Source organism: Eucyclogobius newberryi, unplaced genomic scaffold, assembly GCF_026437365.1.
Source record: "Eucyclogobius newberryi isolate DKJ021-1_F unplaced genomic scaffold, fEucNew1.0.hap1 SCAF_22, whole genome shotgun sequence".
In the NCBI taxonomy this organism is placed as follows: domain Eukaryota; kingdom Metazoa; phylum Chordata; class Actinopteri; order Gobiiformes; family Gobiidae; genus Eucyclogobius; species Eucyclogobius newberryi.
Genome location: NW_027315857.1, coordinates 12,351,596 through 12,370,101, shown reverse-complemented (window position 1 = coordinate 12,370,101; position 18,506 = coordinate 12,351,596). Strand labels below are relative to the sequence as shown.

At 39.4% G+C, this 18,506-nt stretch overlaps 5 protein-coding genes and 2 long non-coding RNA genes across 7 annotated transcripts; 3 read left to right on the top strand and 4 right to left on the bottom strand.

The window, feature by feature from the left end:
• The first annotated feature begins 353 nt into the window (after positions 1–353).
• Positions 354–3,026, top strand: LOC140371835 (ubiquitin carboxyl-terminal hydrolase 47-like). Its single transcript, XM_072459047.1, has 10 exons — positions 354–514; positions 583–695; positions 766–836; positions 905–1,027; positions 1,112–1,207; positions 1,269–1,400; positions 1,486–1,608; positions 1,717–1,748; positions 1,951–1,991; positions 2,086–3,026. The coding sequence occupies exons 1-10, from the start codon at positions 360–362 to the stop codon at positions 2,259–2,261; spliced, it is 1,062 nt and encodes a 353-aa protein (XP_072315148.1). The 5' UTR covers positions 354–359; the 3' UTR covers positions 2,262–3,026.
• A 607-nt stretch (positions 3,027–3,633) lies between these two features.
• Positions 3,634–5,176, top strand: LOC140371621 (E3 ubiquitin-protein ligase DDB_G0292642-like). The gene is made up of 4 exons (XM_072458791.1): positions 3,634–3,774; positions 3,851–3,945; positions 4,124–4,291; positions 4,419–5,176. Exons 1-4 carry the CDS (start codon positions 3,681–3,683, stop codon positions 4,872–4,874), a joined length of 813 nt encoding a protein of 270 aa, XP_072314892.1. The 5' UTR covers positions 3,634–3,680; the 3' UTR covers positions 4,875–5,176.
• Positions 5,177–5,954: 778 nt separating this feature from the next.
• On the bottom strand, positions 5,955–7,882 carry LOC140371861 (ubiquitin carboxyl-terminal hydrolase 47-like). Its single transcript, XM_072459091.1, has 8 exons — positions 7,835–7,882; positions 7,686–7,739; positions 7,517–7,604; positions 7,274–7,383; positions 7,042–7,112; positions 6,636–6,761; positions 6,461–6,556; positions 5,955–6,341 (listed from the first exon to the last, which is right to left on the bottom strand). The coding sequence occupies exons 2-8, from the start codon at positions 7,714–7,716 to the stop codon at positions 6,189–6,191; spliced, it is 675 nt and encodes a 224-aa protein (XP_072315192.1). The 5' UTR covers positions 7,717–7,739; positions 7,835–7,882; the 3' UTR covers positions 5,955–6,188.
• A 329-nt stretch (positions 7,883–8,211) lies between these two features.
• Positions 8,212–8,922, bottom strand: LOC140371871 (uncharacterized). The gene is made up of 2 exons (XR_011928500.1): positions 8,789–8,922; positions 8,212–8,381 (listed from the first exon to the last, which is right to left on the bottom strand). It is a non-coding gene; the product is annotated as an uncharacterized lncRNA (long non-coding RNA).
• Positions 8,923–9,446: 524 nt separating this feature from the next.
• LOC140371808 (uncharacterized) lies at positions 9,447–10,297 on the top strand. Its single transcript, XR_011928494.1, has 4 exons — positions 9,447–9,572; positions 9,687–9,787; positions 9,863–10,015; positions 10,101–10,297. It is a non-coding gene; the product is annotated as an uncharacterized lncRNA (long non-coding RNA).
• A 461-nt stretch (positions 10,298–10,758) lies between these two features.
• Positions 10,759–14,357, bottom strand: LOC140371809 (ciliated left-right organizer metallopeptidase-like). The gene is made up of 14 exons (XM_072459018.1): positions 14,009–14,357; positions 13,672–13,765; positions 13,456–13,507; positions 13,239–13,388; positions 12,800–12,925; positions 12,642–12,729; positions 12,434–12,570; positions 11,980–12,160; positions 11,837–11,903; positions 11,677–11,773; positions 11,505–11,600; positions 11,301–11,426; positions 11,083–11,174; positions 10,759–11,006 (listed from the first exon to the last, which is right to left on the bottom strand). Exons 1-14 carry the CDS (start codon positions 14,172–14,174, stop codon positions 10,811–10,813), a joined length of 1,668 nt encoding a protein of 555 aa, XP_072315119.1. The 5' UTR covers positions 14,175–14,357; the 3' UTR covers positions 10,759–10,810.
• A 729-nt stretch (positions 14,358–15,086) lies between these two features.
• On the bottom strand, positions 15,087–17,828 carry LOC140372155 (low-density lipoprotein receptor-related protein 10-like; the record flags this gene model as incomplete). The annotated part of the gene is made up of 4 exons (XM_072459436.1): positions 15,087–16,996; positions 17,075–17,204; positions 17,295–17,489; positions 17,668–17,828. Coding segments are annotated over 4 exons (1,119 nt in total), but the record flags the coding sequence as incomplete, so codon positions are not given.
• Positions 17,829–18,506: the final 678 nt, after the last annotated feature.

Sequence of the window (18,506 nt, the reverse complement as noted above, 5' to 3'; positions counted from 1 at the left end):
GATGCACGGTTCATTTTGTGCACCAGTAAAAAATATACCTATGTTTTGAATTCTGTGGCCCCATGCATGAACCTGACAACACACAAAATAGTTTTCAAAAATGTGTGTTGTCAGGTTCGTGCATGGGGCCACAGAATTTGAAAAAAATATTAGATTTTTCCAATTAAGAAGGGTTCGGTGAATGCGCATATGAAACTGGTGGGATTCAGTATCTCCAAAAAGGTTCAGATCCACTGTCTTACACTCAATCAGCTGGTACCTGTTTTTCCGGTGTACCTTGAACGCAGCGCACAGAAATGAAAAAGAAACTATTTGAAGTTAACGTCCTGGGACATGAGAGTTACAGAGTGGCTGGGGAAATGGCTGGTAAAGTCAGAACATGGTTTCATCAAAAGGACTCGACATTAGCAGCGAAAGAATACCATGGATTAGTGAACCTGGGAGTTACAGACTACCTGAACAGTGTCCTGCAGGTGCTGTTCATGACAGAGGACTTCAGAGAAAGAGTCAAAAGGTTTGTAGCAAACTTTATTCAGAATTAAAAGTGTTCTTCAGTCAAATGCATTATGATCATCTTTTTAGAAACAATGTAGGAGAGGAACACATTGACAAAGAGCTGAGAGACCTTTTCATAGACTTGGAAGAATATGTTACCTACACATATAAAATCACAACTAAACTCAAGATTACAAATGGTTGAGTACTTTATTTTATTACAAAAACTTTAATATTGAAATGATTGTAATGATTGTGGTCTGTCTCTAGTGCATGAGCAGCGTGATGCAGCAGAGCACTATGAGAAGATCTTACGTCTGACCAGTCCAGAGGCGTCCCAGGTGACATATGAGCTTTGGGTTCTATTCTTTCTTTATTAAGATAGTTTGATTTATGTCTTTGTTCACAGATCTTCCATGGAGAGCTCTTAAGCACAAATATATGTAAGAAGTGCAACACTAAAACTGAGAGTCCAGCAGGATTCTGGCAGCTTCCTCTTCCTCTGGTGGACAACAACAATGAATACAGCGTGGTGAGAGCAAAAGCCTTTTCTGACAGACACAGCAAGAAAGGCAATGTTAAAGTTTTTTTTCAAATTAATGAAATGCTTCTTCAGGAAAAAGGCATTGAGGACTTCTTCCGTTCGTCAGAGATCAGTGGAGATGATCAGATGTACTGTGAGACCTGTGATGAGAAATGTGATGCTGTTCTGGTGAGTAACAGTGATATTTGTGAGTGACGTCTGACATGGTTTTGACCCGTGTTTGTCCCAGGATTGTGGTGTGAAACATCATCCAGAGGTGTTGGTGCTTTTGTTAAAGCGCTTTGAGTTTGACTACAAATACATGACGTATGTGAAAGTCAAGCAGCCGGTGAACGTGCCCAACACTCTGCAGATATCAGGGGTAAATAGTCTATCAGTTGTAAGTAAAACGTCAATGAAGTTACTGACTGTACTCTGTGTTATGTCTCATTCAATATTCTTCACAGAATCAGTCGTATGAACTATATGCCGTTGTGGAACATTCTGGAGAACTGAGATATGGACATTATATTTCCACTATCAGGTCCCAGGACGATGGCAAATGGTATCAGTTTAATGACTCTCAAGTGGTAAGTCTGAATGTAACCAAGCAAATGTAAAAAATAAAGCAATAGATTGAACAGAAGAGATTTAAAAATATGTTTTTAAAATCAATGTGCATGTTGTTCCTTATTTAGGCTCCACACAAAGCTCCACCAGCACTGGAAAGGTATGAATCATCAAATATAATTTACAGTGGCCCCGAAGAAGTTTCGATGTATAAAAATAGCAAATTTAAAAAAAAATCCCTACAAATTCATAGGTCAAAGCTGTTACAGGTTTATTCTTAGTGGATTACTTGCAGACACCCCTGTCACCAAGTATCTAACTACAACTACTAACCTATTACTGGTACTATTATATCCGTATAGATCCCGAAGTGCTTATCTACTGTTTTACCAAAAACTAAAAGGTAAGAGAAAAATCCATCTGAAGGAGAATATGAAACAGACATTTAAACACAACTGTAATTATAATGCTGATTATTCAAAAATACTCCACTTCAGAAACACCTCTTAATGGCACTGGAGACATCAACGAAACAACCGAGGAAGACCAAGATCCAGATCCAAACAAACCGGAAAATGAAGAAACGCCTGGCAGTTCTGCGCGGAAGAGGGATGGACCATGTGACGAGGCTGAACAAGAAGGTGAAGAAACCAAAACAGGAGCAAGGTTCTGATCAGAGAGGTCAAGATCAAGACATTGGAAGCAGCTCCTCAAGTCTGCAAATGTGTGACCCTTATGTGGCAGAATCAAAGAGTTTAGTGATGATGAGAAATGAGGCAAACATTTGTGTCTGAAAAAACAGAGATCAGATCAGTTAAATACACACAAAGCAGGAAAGATGGGGCAGACCAGTTCACCCAGAAACTGAAACATATTGTGATGGAGTTATAATACTATAATACAAATAGTGAAACGCTAATCTTGTGAGAAGGGAGAAAAAGGTTGTAAAGACGATGGAAGCTTCCGTAGAATCCATGATCAGGGACTTTATCAGAAGAGGTCTAGCTCTACTGAAAGAGACGGTCCAATGCAAAAATGTCACGCAAAAGAAAGCCTCACATCAGTGGAGGGAGATAAAGAGAAAGCACAATCCTGTACATACACCTGACAGCTGTAGTGTTTTAGCCGCCACATTAAGAATGAATTCCTGTTTGATTTATTCATATTTTTATTGTATCTTGTCCATGAATATAAAGCTATAATATAATTTGTGTATTGTATAACAGTGATATGTTGGTCATGAACAAGTTAAATCAAATATATTTTTGTGTGTATATTATCATTATTGTGGGAGGGGCGACAGTCACTATAAGCAAAATTAATGAGTGTAAAAGTTGATTTGTTTGTTGGTGAGACGATTGTTTAAGTTTTGGTTAATTATGTAACTGGAGAAGGCCTAAATAATGTTAACTTCATGGAATATCAATGAATAAAATGTTGGGCAATAAAATGAAATAGATTTTTTGTGCATTTATTTCCTTTGTCTTTATCTAAAATACATCACTTCCTTCCAATTTCTTAAATGTCAGATAATAAGTGTAGAAAACAACAAATAACAGACAACAAAAGTCATCTGACTCTTTATATTAAACATGCAGAGTTGGTGCTCTGCATGTTTAATATAATAAGTCAGTTGATGTGGTTGAACAACATCCTGTCTTGTCTTTCACTTTTGATATTGGCTGATACAGAAACACTATCAAGCTTTAGTGACACACGCTCTGCTTATTCCAAGAAGGTAAAGCAAGGTAAACACATTGTGCATTTTAATACAAAACTATGCTTACTAAAGTGTTTGTAACCTTCTTCTGTAGCTTTTATCTGTCCTGATGATAATGCACTTTCCTTTCCTTCCACTTACCAAACGTCGTCATCTGAACTAGACCTGCTCTTTACAGTTATAAACAGTTTTATTTATAACCAGTGCTGAGTTTCCCTGTAGGTCACTGAGGGAAGTACCTGGTGGCCCGTGCTGTGTCACGTGTTCACTGATAGACATGACCCCACCTTTATCGCAAGAGAGACATTCCTGCTTCTCATAATGTCCTACTACTGGCAGTTTCCTCTTTGTTGATCCACAGGACTCGACAAAATGAGTTCCGATGAAGCTGAAGCAGAAAAGTCCTTCGACCCTTTGGACAGCACAGTCAACTTGGTAGATGGAAAAGATGACTTGGATCCCTTCTGTAAGTCTCATTACTTTTATTGTGCATGCATGTTTAATATTATGCTATTATAATAACGAGCGTGTTGTGTTATTAGCGTCGGAGGATGGCGTCTTAAAAGCGCGTCTCTCTTGTGGCCACGTCGTTTCCCCTGAATCTCTCACTGAAGCCTGCCGCGCCCAATTAAATGAGGTACATTTTGGTTATTATCACAACTATTAGACTTGCTTTGTCATGGATTGTATAAGATCTAGGGTGACACCTACTGGTAATATGATGGATTGTTGAGATTAAATAACAAGAAGTAAAGTTGATCATAACTGTTTCCTAAGCTTGTCATTATTACAATGTTGTTTCTTTTGTTTCAAAGGGTAATTACAAATTCAAATGCTCGGCCCATGTTGGTGGCAGACTCTGTAACAGTCCCTTGTCGTACCGAGAGGTGCGCAGACTGGCTGCTCTGACTGTTGAGGAGATGCAGTACTTTGAGGAGAACATTGCACGCCTGGCTGTAGCGGAGTACAGTGATATTCAGGGGGTAAGGGTCTTTAAGGTCTTTACTTTGCACACATATAGGTTTTTATGTGATTATTGACTCATTATTTTTGATGCAAAGTAAAGTATGTGATTGCAGTTTCATTTGTCCACTTATTTGTCTGCTGCAGTGCCCCAAATGTAAGACTAGCATTGAGAGGAAGGACATGACCAACCTGTGTGTGAAGTGCGATGTATGTTCGGCAAACCAGGGCGAGTCGTACCTCCTCTGCTGGCAGTGTCTGAAGCAGTGGAAAGGACACGGGCCTCGCTCAGACCGCTGTGACAACTCAGGCTGCAAGAACTACGAGCTGGAGCTGCTCCAGACCTGCAAACTCACCAACCTGCCCCGGGTGCAAGGGGCTGATGCGGTCCCCTCCATCCGGGCCTGTCCCACCTGCGGACAAAGAGTAGAACATGATAGAACAGGCTGCAAGAACATCATCTGTCCTCGCTGCCGGAAGGAGTTCTGCTTTGTGTGTCTGAAGCTCACGTCTGAGTGTCGGAAGACCAGCTCCTACTTCATCCCGTGCAGCGCTGGAGTGGCCCCCCGACAGACCTCCATCCCAGTGTGGCACAGGACCTGAGGGCCCCTGCTGGTCTATGCCACCGTTATTAAATACCAATATATATAAACATCCTAAACTTTAAATACTTAACAGTGACATTTAGTGACATTTAATAGTATGTGTTTTTCTCTGACACTGCCGGTCTGAAGCGTTTACATGATTCAAATATTGTAACACTGACTGCCTTACACACCCAACTGCCATTATACAGTAGAACTTCGCCTCCAAAATGTTCGATTGTATCTGGAGATAGGCGTGTGTTAACCCAAGAATGTCATTTGACTGGCGGCTCTGTTGTGCAAGTAATATGGAATGATGAAAACATTGGTCCCAGAGCTGATGCAGAGTAATGGACGTGCTATATATATATACACACACACCATTTTGGCAAACGCAAAGGGCAATACCGATTGGTGTAATGGTATCTTCGGTCACACGCAATAAACATAATTCAAAATAGTTCTTGTAATACTGTTTTTATTTCATTCCATGTTCCCCTCCACACCTGCATAAACCCTTCATTTTATGTAGGCTAATTTCATTTAAATGGATTCATACAATTGGATACATTCGAGTTCACATTATATTAAATTGCAGCTATCACAGTGAACAGCAGGACACGTAAACAGAAAACATTCCACACCAACAATGTAAAAGAACATCCATTACCATTTGTCAATTTCCTTTTTTCCTTGTTAAACCCAGGGTTAAACCCAGCACAAATATAATCACCAAAATCATTACGCCACCAACAATCAGTATAATTTTGGATCTGTGAGTGGAGGGTGGCCGGGGGCGTTGGTCTAAAAAAAGAGACAAAGACAAATGAATTAAGGCAAATGCATCACTTGGATAGAACTTGTGTTTCTTATCATTACCGATCTCAAATGGTTTGAATGGTGGTCTCGTTACTGGTGGTTCTGGTTGAATCCCTTCATGTGTGGTTGGTGGGTCTGAAGAAAGAGAGAAACCACTATGGCAGTTATGTACATTAATACCATGTGTAAATACAAGAAAACATTACCTTTTGTATATGCAAGCAGATATGCATCGCTGGAGCTGTAGATATCAGATGGTGGATCCTTAGCCTGGAAAAACAATAAAAGCAACATCTGAATTTGGACACAAAACACACGTGGAGAGACTTTACGGTTTATTCTTACCCTTTCAACAGAGTCATCATTGAACTTGTACCATGTTTTATCATTACTGGACCGGATAGTTGCTGTGTAGTGTCCACCGCTGAGTCCACCCCAGTGGTGCACTATGCCGTAGAGGTCATACTTTACAGTCTAAACAGAAAGAGAAAATGAAGTTGTGTTGACTTTAGAGTTACGGGAGTCTGAGTGGACTTGCCTTCATACTCAGTGTGGTGGGTATGTCGACTGCGCAGTTGGATTTGAAGTATGAACTGGTGTTGTGATCAAACTCAAATCTCTTCAGAAGGAGAACTAAGACCTGAGGAAAATCCTTCGTCTCACATTTCTAAATAAAATAAAGAATCAAAGACATAATTATTATCTCTAATGTAAAGGGAAAAACATCACATGCGTTATTAAGTCCATAAGGGCAATTACTTGAACAACATTCAGCTCAATACGTACATAATCTGCATCTGTATTTCTACCACAGTCTTTGCAGTAGACTTTTCTCTCCCCAGTAAACTTCTGAGTTGTGAATATTCTATCGAGTCCCCCATTCTGTTCACAAAATGAATACAAATGACACCACATCACACAAAGAACCCTTCTCACCCATAGACATTGTCATTGTTCTCACCACAGTGAAGACTCCATTAATTTGGTTTTTCAGGGGTAAAGGAAGAGTCCAGAACGTTTTTGTCTCCTCATTGATGCTGTGGCCTTGGCAGCAAATTGTAGAGTAGGACATCATTCCACAAAAGATCTTCAGAAGTGTGCAACATGTTTAATTAGTTAAAGACAGCGTGTTACTAGTCTATCAATCATTCAAACCATATTTGCACAGAACTTTTTATTAATACAGGAGGAAGCACAAAGCTTCACTCAAGAAACAAGTAAGCGACAGGTAAGAGTAAAAGAACACTCACCGTATACATAAAAAGTAAAATAGAATATCAGAAAAGCAAAAGCAGATTAGAGAAATAAAAAGGACTAAGACTGTTAAGAGCTTGTATCTGTGTACGTTCAGCCAGATGGACACAAACCTTGGATGCACGTTGACTGATTCGGTTTAAAATGAGGTCCAGGTATTCAGTGACATCATGCTGTTTATGGACTGCGAAATAAAAAAAAATATTTATTGTCAAGTTTCGAAATTTGTCTAAATTTGTCGAAAATTGTTCTTTCTCTGTAGCTTAGTAATAGTTTGAATTCAAATGTGGCAAAATATTACATTTACAAATTCCCGTGTCTGTCCATTACTATGTTATAACTTACCATCTTGAATCTGAAAGCTCTTTGTGATACTCTCTGTTCCACATGAACCCTTCTTCAGATTTTCAAACAGCGTTTTTAATTCCTGGTCTGTCCGCTTGTTTGGATCCAACCTTGAGAAAGAAAACAAACTAGTACCACAGACACTAACTTATACACTTTATAATGCCATACTGTCTATGTTGCATAAATATGAACATGGCTTCCTTCTAAAGTGTTTGCAAATATACAGTAATTAGTACAAACCTTTCACCAAAATGTGGGGTCATGAAGAGCAGCTGTAGGACACTGTTGAGGTAACAAGTCATCCCCTGATTATAGAGGCCATATGGAGCTATCAATCAGACACACAGCGTTAACACTTCACAAAAGGCACATGCTAATTGTGCAGATGTTTGATCACTAATATTCGTACTTTTCCGTTCTTTATTTGAATTTGACATCATTTTTGCGACACTAAAATATGAATCTGAAAACAAAAGACACATCTGGAGGATAAATCATACATACATTACGTGAATTATTATATCAAAAACATGACGACAGTGTGATAGTTTTACTTACTAGATTTGAGCTGTCACTAAAATGCAATGTTTCTTCTTGAGACAGAGGGTTGAAATGATTTTCAGTAATTAGTCTTGCATGTTCCTGTTAGAAGGAAGTCTTTGAAATGTTGAATTACCGGTACTAGTTTTCAGCTTCTCGTAAGACTTGAAAGGACTGTTACCATTTTTAGAATGTTAATAAATCAAACCAACCCCAGACCCTGGTTAGACTGGAATCTGAAATCTGATGAGGCAGAAAGCACCTTTACATTCAGTCCGGAAAGTCAGCCAATTTTTACTCTCTGGAACACTCGGTAAGCTAATTTGTTTTTCTTTACAATTACACAGCAACCTGCATATCAGGCTAGACAAGAAATCACACAGATAACAACAACAATCCATAAAATAATTTTATTGAACTTAAAGAGAGGTCATTAGGCTTGGTCAGATGCCACCGTGGAGAATGAGAAGGGTATGAATGGTGGAAAGGTGCCGGATCCCATAGTGCGTGAGAGTTTGAGATTCATTCAGCGTGTCATTTCCAAACACCAATCTAATGTCCTCCTCTGGAAAGAAAATATAGTGCTTTATTATTGCTCATGTCTTGACAATGAGATGTCAAAGTGGGTATGGCAGGCATTCATATTTTAATTTTGTATTACTTCCTTATCATCATTAATTTTGTTTTGTTGTTTTGTTGTGTTTTACACCAGTTAAGTGGCAGTTTCTTAAGACATTTTTGGAAACAGAATTTGGTGTTGTCAGTACATAGAATAAAGATGATGTCATGTTTAATTTGTCAAATATGGCAATAGTGTAAATTAGACAAGATTTGGCTCTAGTTTACAGTATGGTTGCTATGCAGCAGTTGTGGAATTACCTCTACATATGTCACAAACGGGAAGCACGTTTAAGTCAAATGTGTAGTCTACCCTGTCAGATGCAGTTAAAAGAAATTAAAAGAAAAACTTACTTATTCTCAGCTGCTGTTTAATTTTCCCTTTGAGATCCGAAACAGTGATCTTTTTCATTTCATCTTCTCTCTCACACAGGTTTATAATCTTTTCGTCACCTTCAGGTAAATAGATGACCAGCTGGACTCCCATTATATCCAGCGAAAAGGTGAGCCAGGTGTTTCTTTTTCAGTCTTCACAGTGAGTTTGCAGTCCAACTTAATTGTGAATGTTGTTTTGTAACAGATCTTGAGATGGGAGCAAGGACGTCACGTGAGCATGACACATGAGTATGGTAGCCAAACAGACAGCGAACAGAAACAGGAAACATGTTTTTCCGGGCAGTTCAAACATTCAATTGTCAATCAACTGAATCTCTACCTAATCAGTCTTCTATCCATGTCAACCAGACAGTGAAATTGTGAACACCATGATTTTGAAACTAAAGGAAATCGTTTTTTCTCCCTTCAAAATCTGAATATAATATGTTCTTTTAATTACTTAATTAATAAATAGCTTGAATTTACCTACGCAATTTAGGTTTATATCTCAATGCTTTCACAACAGCACCATCCACTGCTCTTTATTTATAAAATGTATAAAATGAAAGAGGCCTCCTTTTTTTTAGGTTTAGGATGAGGACAAAATATATAGTGAGATTATGTGAGAGTTTTATGTGTTTTACAGGCCCTCTTGGTCAAATAACTCGCTGGCATAGTCAACCAGTACTCAATACAACAGAGAAATGTTATGACCACAACGACAAAACGCTGGCATTTGTTGAAGGAGAAGATGAAATGGACTGTAAGTGACACTAAGACAGAACAGTGAAATGTACAGTGATCATTTTTACTAAACCATTATAACTGTGATTGTACTTTTTGTTTATTTCTAAAATCCTTTAACGATATGTCACAGTTCTCTGTATGGGTTACAAATCTCTGAGAGCACGAATGTCCTGTGGCCACACTGTGACTCCCATGTCTCTCTTCGACTGGTGTCAGCAGCAGTTGGAAGAGGTTAGAATTGTTTTAATGCTTACACAAATTAAAAGGCCAAAGAGTTATGTTGTTGTGTTGATCTTTTTGACAAAGGGTTCTACAAAATTTACTTGTGGTCAAACTAACTGTAACGCAGAGTGGAGCTACGAAGAAGTTCGTAAAATGGCCCTTTTGACACCAGCAGAAACAAAAAGCTTTGAGGACAAGCTTTACAGGAATGCAAAGAACAGTCTGAATGTCAAATCTGTGAGTATTTGTCAATATAATGACACTGAGGTATATTGTGATTGTGGTAGTATGTGTTTTATTGTTTCTTTCTTGTTTCTGTTAGTGTCCCGGCTGCAGGTGTCTTGTTGTAAGGGATGATCCCAACAATCTGTGTGTTCAATGTCCAAAATGCACAGCAAGTAATAATAACAATCCTTACAAATTCTGCTGGCAGTGCTTGCAAGCATGGAAAGGCGCAGTTCCAGCTTCAGATCATTGTGAAAACGAGGATTGCTGCAATGTGCAACTAAGCATTCTGAAAAACTGCCCCGTTATTCATTTTGAGGATGTACAAATGGTCCGAGGCTGCCCCTGCATTCGGGCCTGTCCCTCGTGTGGTAAACTACTGGAGCACAGCAGATTGAAATGTAAATTTCTTATTTGTAAGAGATGTAAGGCAAACTTCTGTTTTGTCTGCTTAAAGTTATTTCCAGAATGTCAAAATCATTATGAATTATGTTTAAGTGGCCTAACCCCTCGACAGACCTCTATACCTGTGTGGGATGGGAAAACTGTGAACACCAATGAAGAGTAAAAGATGATGTTATGTTTCAACTGACAATATTTATTCAGACTTTTTTTCTGATCAATCTGATTTAATGATATGGTTTTGTTATGAGTTTTATCAAATACAAATGCTTAGCATAAAAATGTGTATGATTTGTTGTACTGTACAAAGCAATCGATTTTCTTAATATATACTTTATACAGACATATAACTAGGACAAGAGAAAACATCATAAAATCTTAAAGAAGCTAACAAAAAAAACGGCTTTATGGAAGTGTTTGATCCAGAGTTTGAACATGCATGAGGCTGTGAACCCTGACCTTGCAGCAGCGACAAGAAATGGTCACAGCCAGAACCAGGGAACAGGCCGAGGCAACAATGACTAAAACAGAGACTGTGAGCTGTGCAGAGGTCGTCCAAAATAACCAAACTACACTCAGAGTCCTTGATTTGCTGTGGTCACTGGGTAAAAAGACAAACATAGTGAGTAAGGTAAGAACGAAAAACTGATGAATAAAAAACTGAAGGTAAAAAGTACCTTGTATTATGAGACAAAACCGGAACAGGAGCAATGTCTGGCACACACAGTCTCATATCAGGGCACCAGACAAAGCCCTGATATCCTTTAATCTGATAGAGTAAGAGCACCAAACATTTAAAAACAAGTAAGAGTCTTATTTTGGTAAGCAAGCTCACATTTTATACCTGTAAACTCAATTTATGCTGCCAAAGTACCAGCCTATTTTTATTTTTTACCTGAATAGCGCCTCCTGCTGGACAGTCTACCCACTCAGAATCATGCACCTGTATCTGGTACTGGTTAAGGGCAGTGCATCGGTGTTTGTAACAGCGACCCACCACTGAAGTGTTTGTCACGTGATCCTGAACACAATCACATAAAGCAAAAGTTAAAGGCCAAAAAACACTAACTTTATATTTTACAATCATATTTGACCAAACCTGTTTATTGAGGCTAGAAAAAAAACAACGGCTATTGGATCCAAACATTTCATCTTGAGCAGCCTGTTGGGCATTTCCCTTCATCCAGCACTCACTCTGGAAGCATATGTAATCATCAATGCAAACTAGTAACAACTAATAACTATAGAACAGAAGAAAGTACACCACTCACTCCATTTTGGATTGGTTTATAAATGTGGCATCCATCCAGGTAAGGATCCGACTGGCACTGGCCCTTGTGGAGGTGAAGGTAATGACATCCAGAACCACTATAAGAAATATGTGATAAACAATTTTTTTACATGCAACAATTCAACAACATAAAAATATACCTGCCAGAACAGAAGAAAGCCGAGTTGTGTTTACATGTTGAGGGCAAGCCAAACTTGTTTCCTTGGCCTAATAAAACACATACACATTTGGTTGTGGATGTCTTTCATTCATATACGCATTACTTAGATTGTGGAATCCGGACCTTCTCCCCAGACCAGACGCTGTGCCCGCTCCAGGTCAGCCGTGTACCAGCCGGTGTCCTGCAGCGCTGCCAGGGTCATCGGGTCGATTCGAACAGTGAAAGGATCAAGCACTGAAGCCATGATGGACCCCTGCATCACCCGGGCCTCCCAGTGTGACGAGACCCCACTAGGACCAGCATCCTGTGGCATCGCATAAGCAGTCAATTCTGATCAAATGAATAGGCCGGGACATACGGAACTACACTTGTAAATGAGTTAATTTGACTACATTTCACTAGGTTAGTTTCTAAATAAAAACTGTAACCTGTAATGGGAGGACAATGCTGTGTTTTCCTGCGAACATATGATAAATGCCTAGAAAATGAATTATATTGATAAATTATTTGTATAAACTGTAAATGGGCATTTAAATGGCCAAAAAGCTCGGTTCAATAGAAGGCCTAGTGATTGTACCTTATTTTCTAGTGGCCCTCCAACATCTGGATCAGTGGTCGTCAGGTGCTTTTGTAAGGCTGAGGTCACAGACTGGGTGTAAATCCTCATCTGACCTGAAGCATCTGGGCGAATCATTTTGGCTCGAAGGGAACAACCTGCAGTCACAGCAATACATCTAAGAATAAAATGCATGACACAGCAGTTTTCTATGAAGCTTAAATGTGACCTGGGCGAGAGGAGGTGGAGCAGTCTCTCCAAGTACTGAACAGCTTCTTTGAGAAACCAAGAGCATGAAACAGCTCATGGATTATGGTCTGCAGAAAAAGTAATAGTGGAGATTCAAATTAACTGTTGACAAATTATATATTAATTTATGTATCATACCTGAACAGTAATGTGGTGGTTGTACGCAACTCCAGCAAGCCTTTGACTGCAGATTACCACAACTCCAGCCAAAGGACGACCAGTGCTGTCAGTTTGGCAATGGACAGCATATGCCAGTACATTTGGCTGGGTAAAAAAAATAAAACCATGTAAATAACAATACTGAGCAATAACATATGAAAGGTATTCATTGCATTCAATGCTTTGACAACAACACTATACACTACATTATACAAGCAAGGGAAAGAAAACAACAAGAAATCTTGTGAACAAGTAATTATTATCAATAATTATAGTGGTTTGTTCCTCTTTTATCCCATTTTAATATTGGTCAAATTCCTGGCATTTTTTGTCCATTAAAATGTCTCACTGAAATTAGAGTAATTACAGTGACTCTGTGGTTTATAGTTTGGAGTCATGGATTAAAGTGATGGTTCACCTCTGTTCTACACTTGTCAGTAGCTCGGACATGAAGGTACAGCAGGAAGTCTGTGTCAGGGAGTCCAGCTCCTTCAGGCCTCAGCACGGATCTTTGAGCCGAGTCTAGCTCTGGAAAAATGACACACCCCTCCAGGTGCTCATCCGGGATCTATATGACCAAATACATGAGTTTTTTAATGTATAAATATGCAGTTAATTTGGGGAAACATAATTACCATCACATCAAGGCAAGTCTCGTTTCTGTAGGTCTTATTTGCTCGCCCACACCTTGACAAAGAGGACAATTTAATTTATCAAACCATCATTTGTAAAAAAGTAAATTAAATCTTTTAACTTTGCAAATCTAAACATTGGGACACAATACTCTGCTAGTGAAAACAAAAGTATAACTTTGACTTAAATAAATGAAAAGATTCTTGTGAATGGATCACCTGTTGTAGTTCAAAGAACTGGAGTTTTTCCAAAGGAACTTGCAGTATTTGTTGACGTCTCGCTTCAGCAGTAAAGGTCCAGGAACTCTGCTAACTATTGAAGGATCATAACATGAAGTTATGACTTATGTTAATACATATATTGTATTTTATCTTATCTTAGCATAATCTATATTTTTTTACTATTGTTATTATTATTATTATTATACATTGTTTTCTGTTGCACCTTAACTCTGAAACAAGTTCCTAGTTTGTGAATAGTTCACTGTGGCAATGAAACTGATTCTGATAAGGCGTGTGATTATGTAAAATTATAAAAAGGTTTACAGCTTGTTACCTGAGAGCAAAGATGAAACTATTTTGACCGCACCCTCCACAGCGGCTTCTAGTTTCTTTTTCTCCTCCTCTGACTGGAAATGGCTCTCCACTGGGAACCATGTCCTAATCCGGATTGGTTGTGGGCCGTTTGTCTCCCTGGTGTTTCTCTGTGACTGGAATTGCATGTGCTTTTGTAGATCCTTAGACTGCTCTTGTCTGATGTGGCCTTCAGTGAACAGACCTGATTGTTGGAGAGGAACAGCTCTGACTGGCCTGACATGGGTCTGAACCTCGTCAAAGATGCATTTTGGTCTGGAAACATGAAATCCAGGCAACAGAAACAGCCACCACCATAAAAGTGTCTCGGAATAAGATAGAGTCATTGTATATAGCAACCTTCTCTTCAACTTAAACAAGGGTTGCAAAGATGAATGATTTTTTGGAGTTAGAAATTGTCCATGGGAATAAATAGGGAATTAACACAAATAAATATGTCTTTCAACAGGGGTGATGGACAGACCATAAAAATACACTTCTATATCTGTGTCGTTACATCCACAGCCGAAAGATTATCAGTGTCCAAAAGTTGCCATGAGCCACCAGGGTTTGAAGAGAACGTTTTTTTGGCAGCCTGGTCAACATTAAGCAGGGCTCTGAAGGGTGGTTTCAAACATCATCATCCTGACAAACATCAACTGCATCTGGGCACAATTATTTCCTCTGGCCCTTTGCAACCCAAACTTTAACTGATAACAAAAAGGAAAAAAATAACATTTACATTTCGAAATGTGTGTTTTTAGTAGATCAATAAGTCTTACATTTCTAGTCCATGCTGAAAAACGTAATGTTCTTTGAAATTACCTGTCCACTTCTCTGTGTAGTCTTGGTCATGCTGTTCTCTGGATTGAAGCCGTCTCTGCGCTCACAACTCTTAAGTGTTAGCTTTCTGAAGTACATTTGAATATAAAGAGACAAGCAACAATGACTTCAAATGCTTCTATTCATTACGTAAAGAGTTTCAGTTCTCACCTGAGCACAGTTGGGTGTCGGAGCTTTCTTCCACAAACAGTACAATTAAATACGCAATACCCAAACAGTAAAAGTGCAAATTGTTTAATCTCAGCCACATATTTACTTATATACAGTGAAGTTGACCCAAATAAATCATATTATTTTCTCTCATTGTCATATTATAAATTTAAATCTCCTCCATTAACCCTAATACATTCAACAAAGCAACAATAAAAATGTTAATTGTCTAAAATATAAACACCATAAAAGAAAAATGATACAAATGGCACATCACAAGTCTGCTGTGACCGAATAACTCCTAGCTGAGGGTGGGTTTAATTTGGAACCCCTGGGAACGACCAACCTTTTCCTCCACACATCACCCCAAACCACACTTTATTTCAGGCACCAGAAAGATTGTCTTATGACACGTGTTTGAAACAGCTTTGTACATTCAAGTGGGGGGATTGGATATGCACATGAATAGGGGTCTCAAAGATTATTGCCAACTTTCTGTGGAGACATGCATTTGTTTCATTACCCAACAGTGTCAATGCAGGTGTAAAAAAATAAACGTGCGTGTTTTTGGTGTGCACTGTGCAGAGGGAAGCTCAAAGACAGATTAACCACATTTCTACTTAAAAGACGCCCCCCTCAAATATATAACATACATTTTGCTCTTGGTCAGGTGTGTAATGTTTAATTTAAGACTGTTGGATTTAAAGTGGATATTGCATGATTTGTCTCACTGACATTTTGTGTTCATGTTTAGATGTAATGTTGGGCATTTTGGCACATGGAAAACTGCTTTAAAAATGTTTATGATTGCTGTGAAGACCTGAAGTGATATCCATGTGGCTTCTCAGATGATTCTACGTGAATCTAAAGGCACTTTCATTGGAAAAATATATGGCCAGAGAGCTATGAATCAGGATGATCAAGATGCCGAGTGCCTTTGCAATAATTGTCTTAGTAAGACTAAATGCAAATGCTTTCACTTGGCTGCACTTATACCAAACATTAAAAATGTATACTTCTAAAAGGAAATCACTAAAATTGACAGTAGTCTGCCTTAATATCTAGATGGGGAAGAATATTCTGTGCAAAATATTACTTCAATGTGCAGCCTAGCATTAAGTGCACATTAATACTCACCAACATACTCTCAAAACACAGGTCAGCCATGTTTTTTGTCTAAAACACATAAGTTTGTTTTCAATGATAAAATACTTTCAACAAATCAAAGTAATTCAAAAGGCACCAGACTTGCACAGCAAGGGTAAGGCTCCCCCTTCCCATGCTTCAGTTCAAACAACTGTGGAAAGACGATTTTACTGAAAGAAGACAGATGTGAACGAGATAATCAGGTGAGCATGGGCACATCATCCTCTGAAGTGGTGGAGGTGGTGTCCTCCGACAGCGGGATGAGCAGCACGTCATCATCAGAGGACGACGACGAGAAGGAAGGGGATGCAGACAGAGCCATAGAGTTGTTGGAGGGAGAGGCCCTGAACAGGGAAATGCTCAGACCCAATGTGTGGAAAATAGAGGCCAGAGAAGGGCTGCTGGGAGGGACAGTGACTGGAGGAGTGCGAGGAGTGTCTGGAAGAGGGGCTGGGGGTGCGTATGGAGGAGGTGGAGGGGAAGCAGGAGGTGGTGATGGAGGGGACAGTGGTGGAAGAGCTCCTTGTTGCTGCTCTGTTTGAGCCAACAAGCCCAGTTTCTGAGGCACAGGCTGGTTGACTGCTTCAACAGCTGAAGAAGAGCTGGTGGCTGTGGACTGAGCAGGTCCATGTGGAGCAGAAGCCACTTCTGCCTGCGGGGGGCTGGAGCTGGAGGCCTGAGATGGTCTGGATGAAGTTCTGGGAATCAGACCCCATCTCCTCATTCTTCGCACGGCCCGTCGCACAAACCTGGGCCTGCGTCTGCGATGTGGGGAGTTAGCTGCATCCTGTCGCAGGAGCTGAAGGATTCCTCGCAAAGACAGAGAAGAGGTCTATAAAGAAAGAACAAAATGTTCACAGGTTAATCATGTTTCAATTCAGCACAATTAATTTTGTTCTTTTTTCCTGACCTCATTAGGGTTTTCAGTTGGAAAGTCCTCCACTGGGGGAATTATGCCCTGGGCGATCAGTTGGCCATACGAGGGAGGGGCCTGCTGCTGAATCAGCTCCGCCTCCAGCCGACTGATAGGTGCAAACATGCTGCAAATGTAGTTGACATTCCCACGTTAGAAAACCTTTAAAAGACCTATGCAATTTAAGAAGACAGGAGGAGGAGGAGAACATTCATACCTGTACTCCCTGGTTCTGAGTGAGTAAAGTTTGCAGGTACAGCCCATGGCTATCACTAGCAGCAGCCCACACACCAGGCTCCCTACTGTTGCAGCTGTAATGACTTTGCGTGGAAGGATGACCGTGCAGTTCATCTCATCAGTGCCGTCTTTACAATCCACCTGGCCGTCACAGCGCCACGTCTCAAACACACACCTGTAATATTATAAAACATATATTTCAATTATTTAGATATTGTTTGGATTCAACCTGCAATTCACTTTTTTTTGCCAATTTTGCAGGGAATATACAATAATATATACATCAGTAATTCTTGGGACAGAAATTCTCCAACACAAAGTTACTGTTAGTGAAATTGAAGGTGCTTGCTGACCTGTCGCTGTCACAATGAAAAGTTCCAGGCTGACACACGGTGCAGTCCTTCTCGTCGCTCCCATCGGCGCAGTACAGCTGGTAGTTGCATCTTTCAGTGACTGGGTAACACACAGGTCGGCCCGTGAAATGGCTGGATGCCACTGACCTCTGCCCTGCAACAAAATGTGTATAGTATAACAAACAGTGTTATATTGGTCATGAACAAATCAAATATATTTGGTGTGTATAATATATATTGTGGGAGGGGCAACATTCACAATAATCATAATTAATGTCTGTAATGGTGATGGTAGAAGGCCAAAATCATGTTTACTTTTGAGATGTTACAGAATAAAATGTTGGGTGATAACATTTTTATTGTTTGTTTGTGCATTAATTTCTTTTGCCCGACTATAAAACTTTAGCCAAAACTAAAATGCATAACTTCCTATGCACTTACATTGCAGTCTTTATGTTTTTTTAAATTACAGATTATAAAAGTAGAACAGCTAAACTAACAACTAATAACAGACAAAAAAGACAAATTCATTGAACATTGAAAAATATGGTATATTCTGCAGATTTTTTTTTCCAAATGACTTTGTACAACCTGCTTTACCTGTGCCAATTTATACATTTGTTGAGTGTTAAAAAGGTATTAACAATTGTCAATTAAAATATGGTCCAGTCTGGGTTCATTTGTGCAGAGGTTGTGACAAATCTATGTGTAGCCCATATCAGTTCTAAGGATTTATTTGGCCTGATATTGTGAGTGCTGGAATGGCATTAAATCGTTCCAATATTTTTAGAAGTAATTTTCTGTAAAGCTCAAGAGGAAGTGTGTTTGAAGCACGTGGT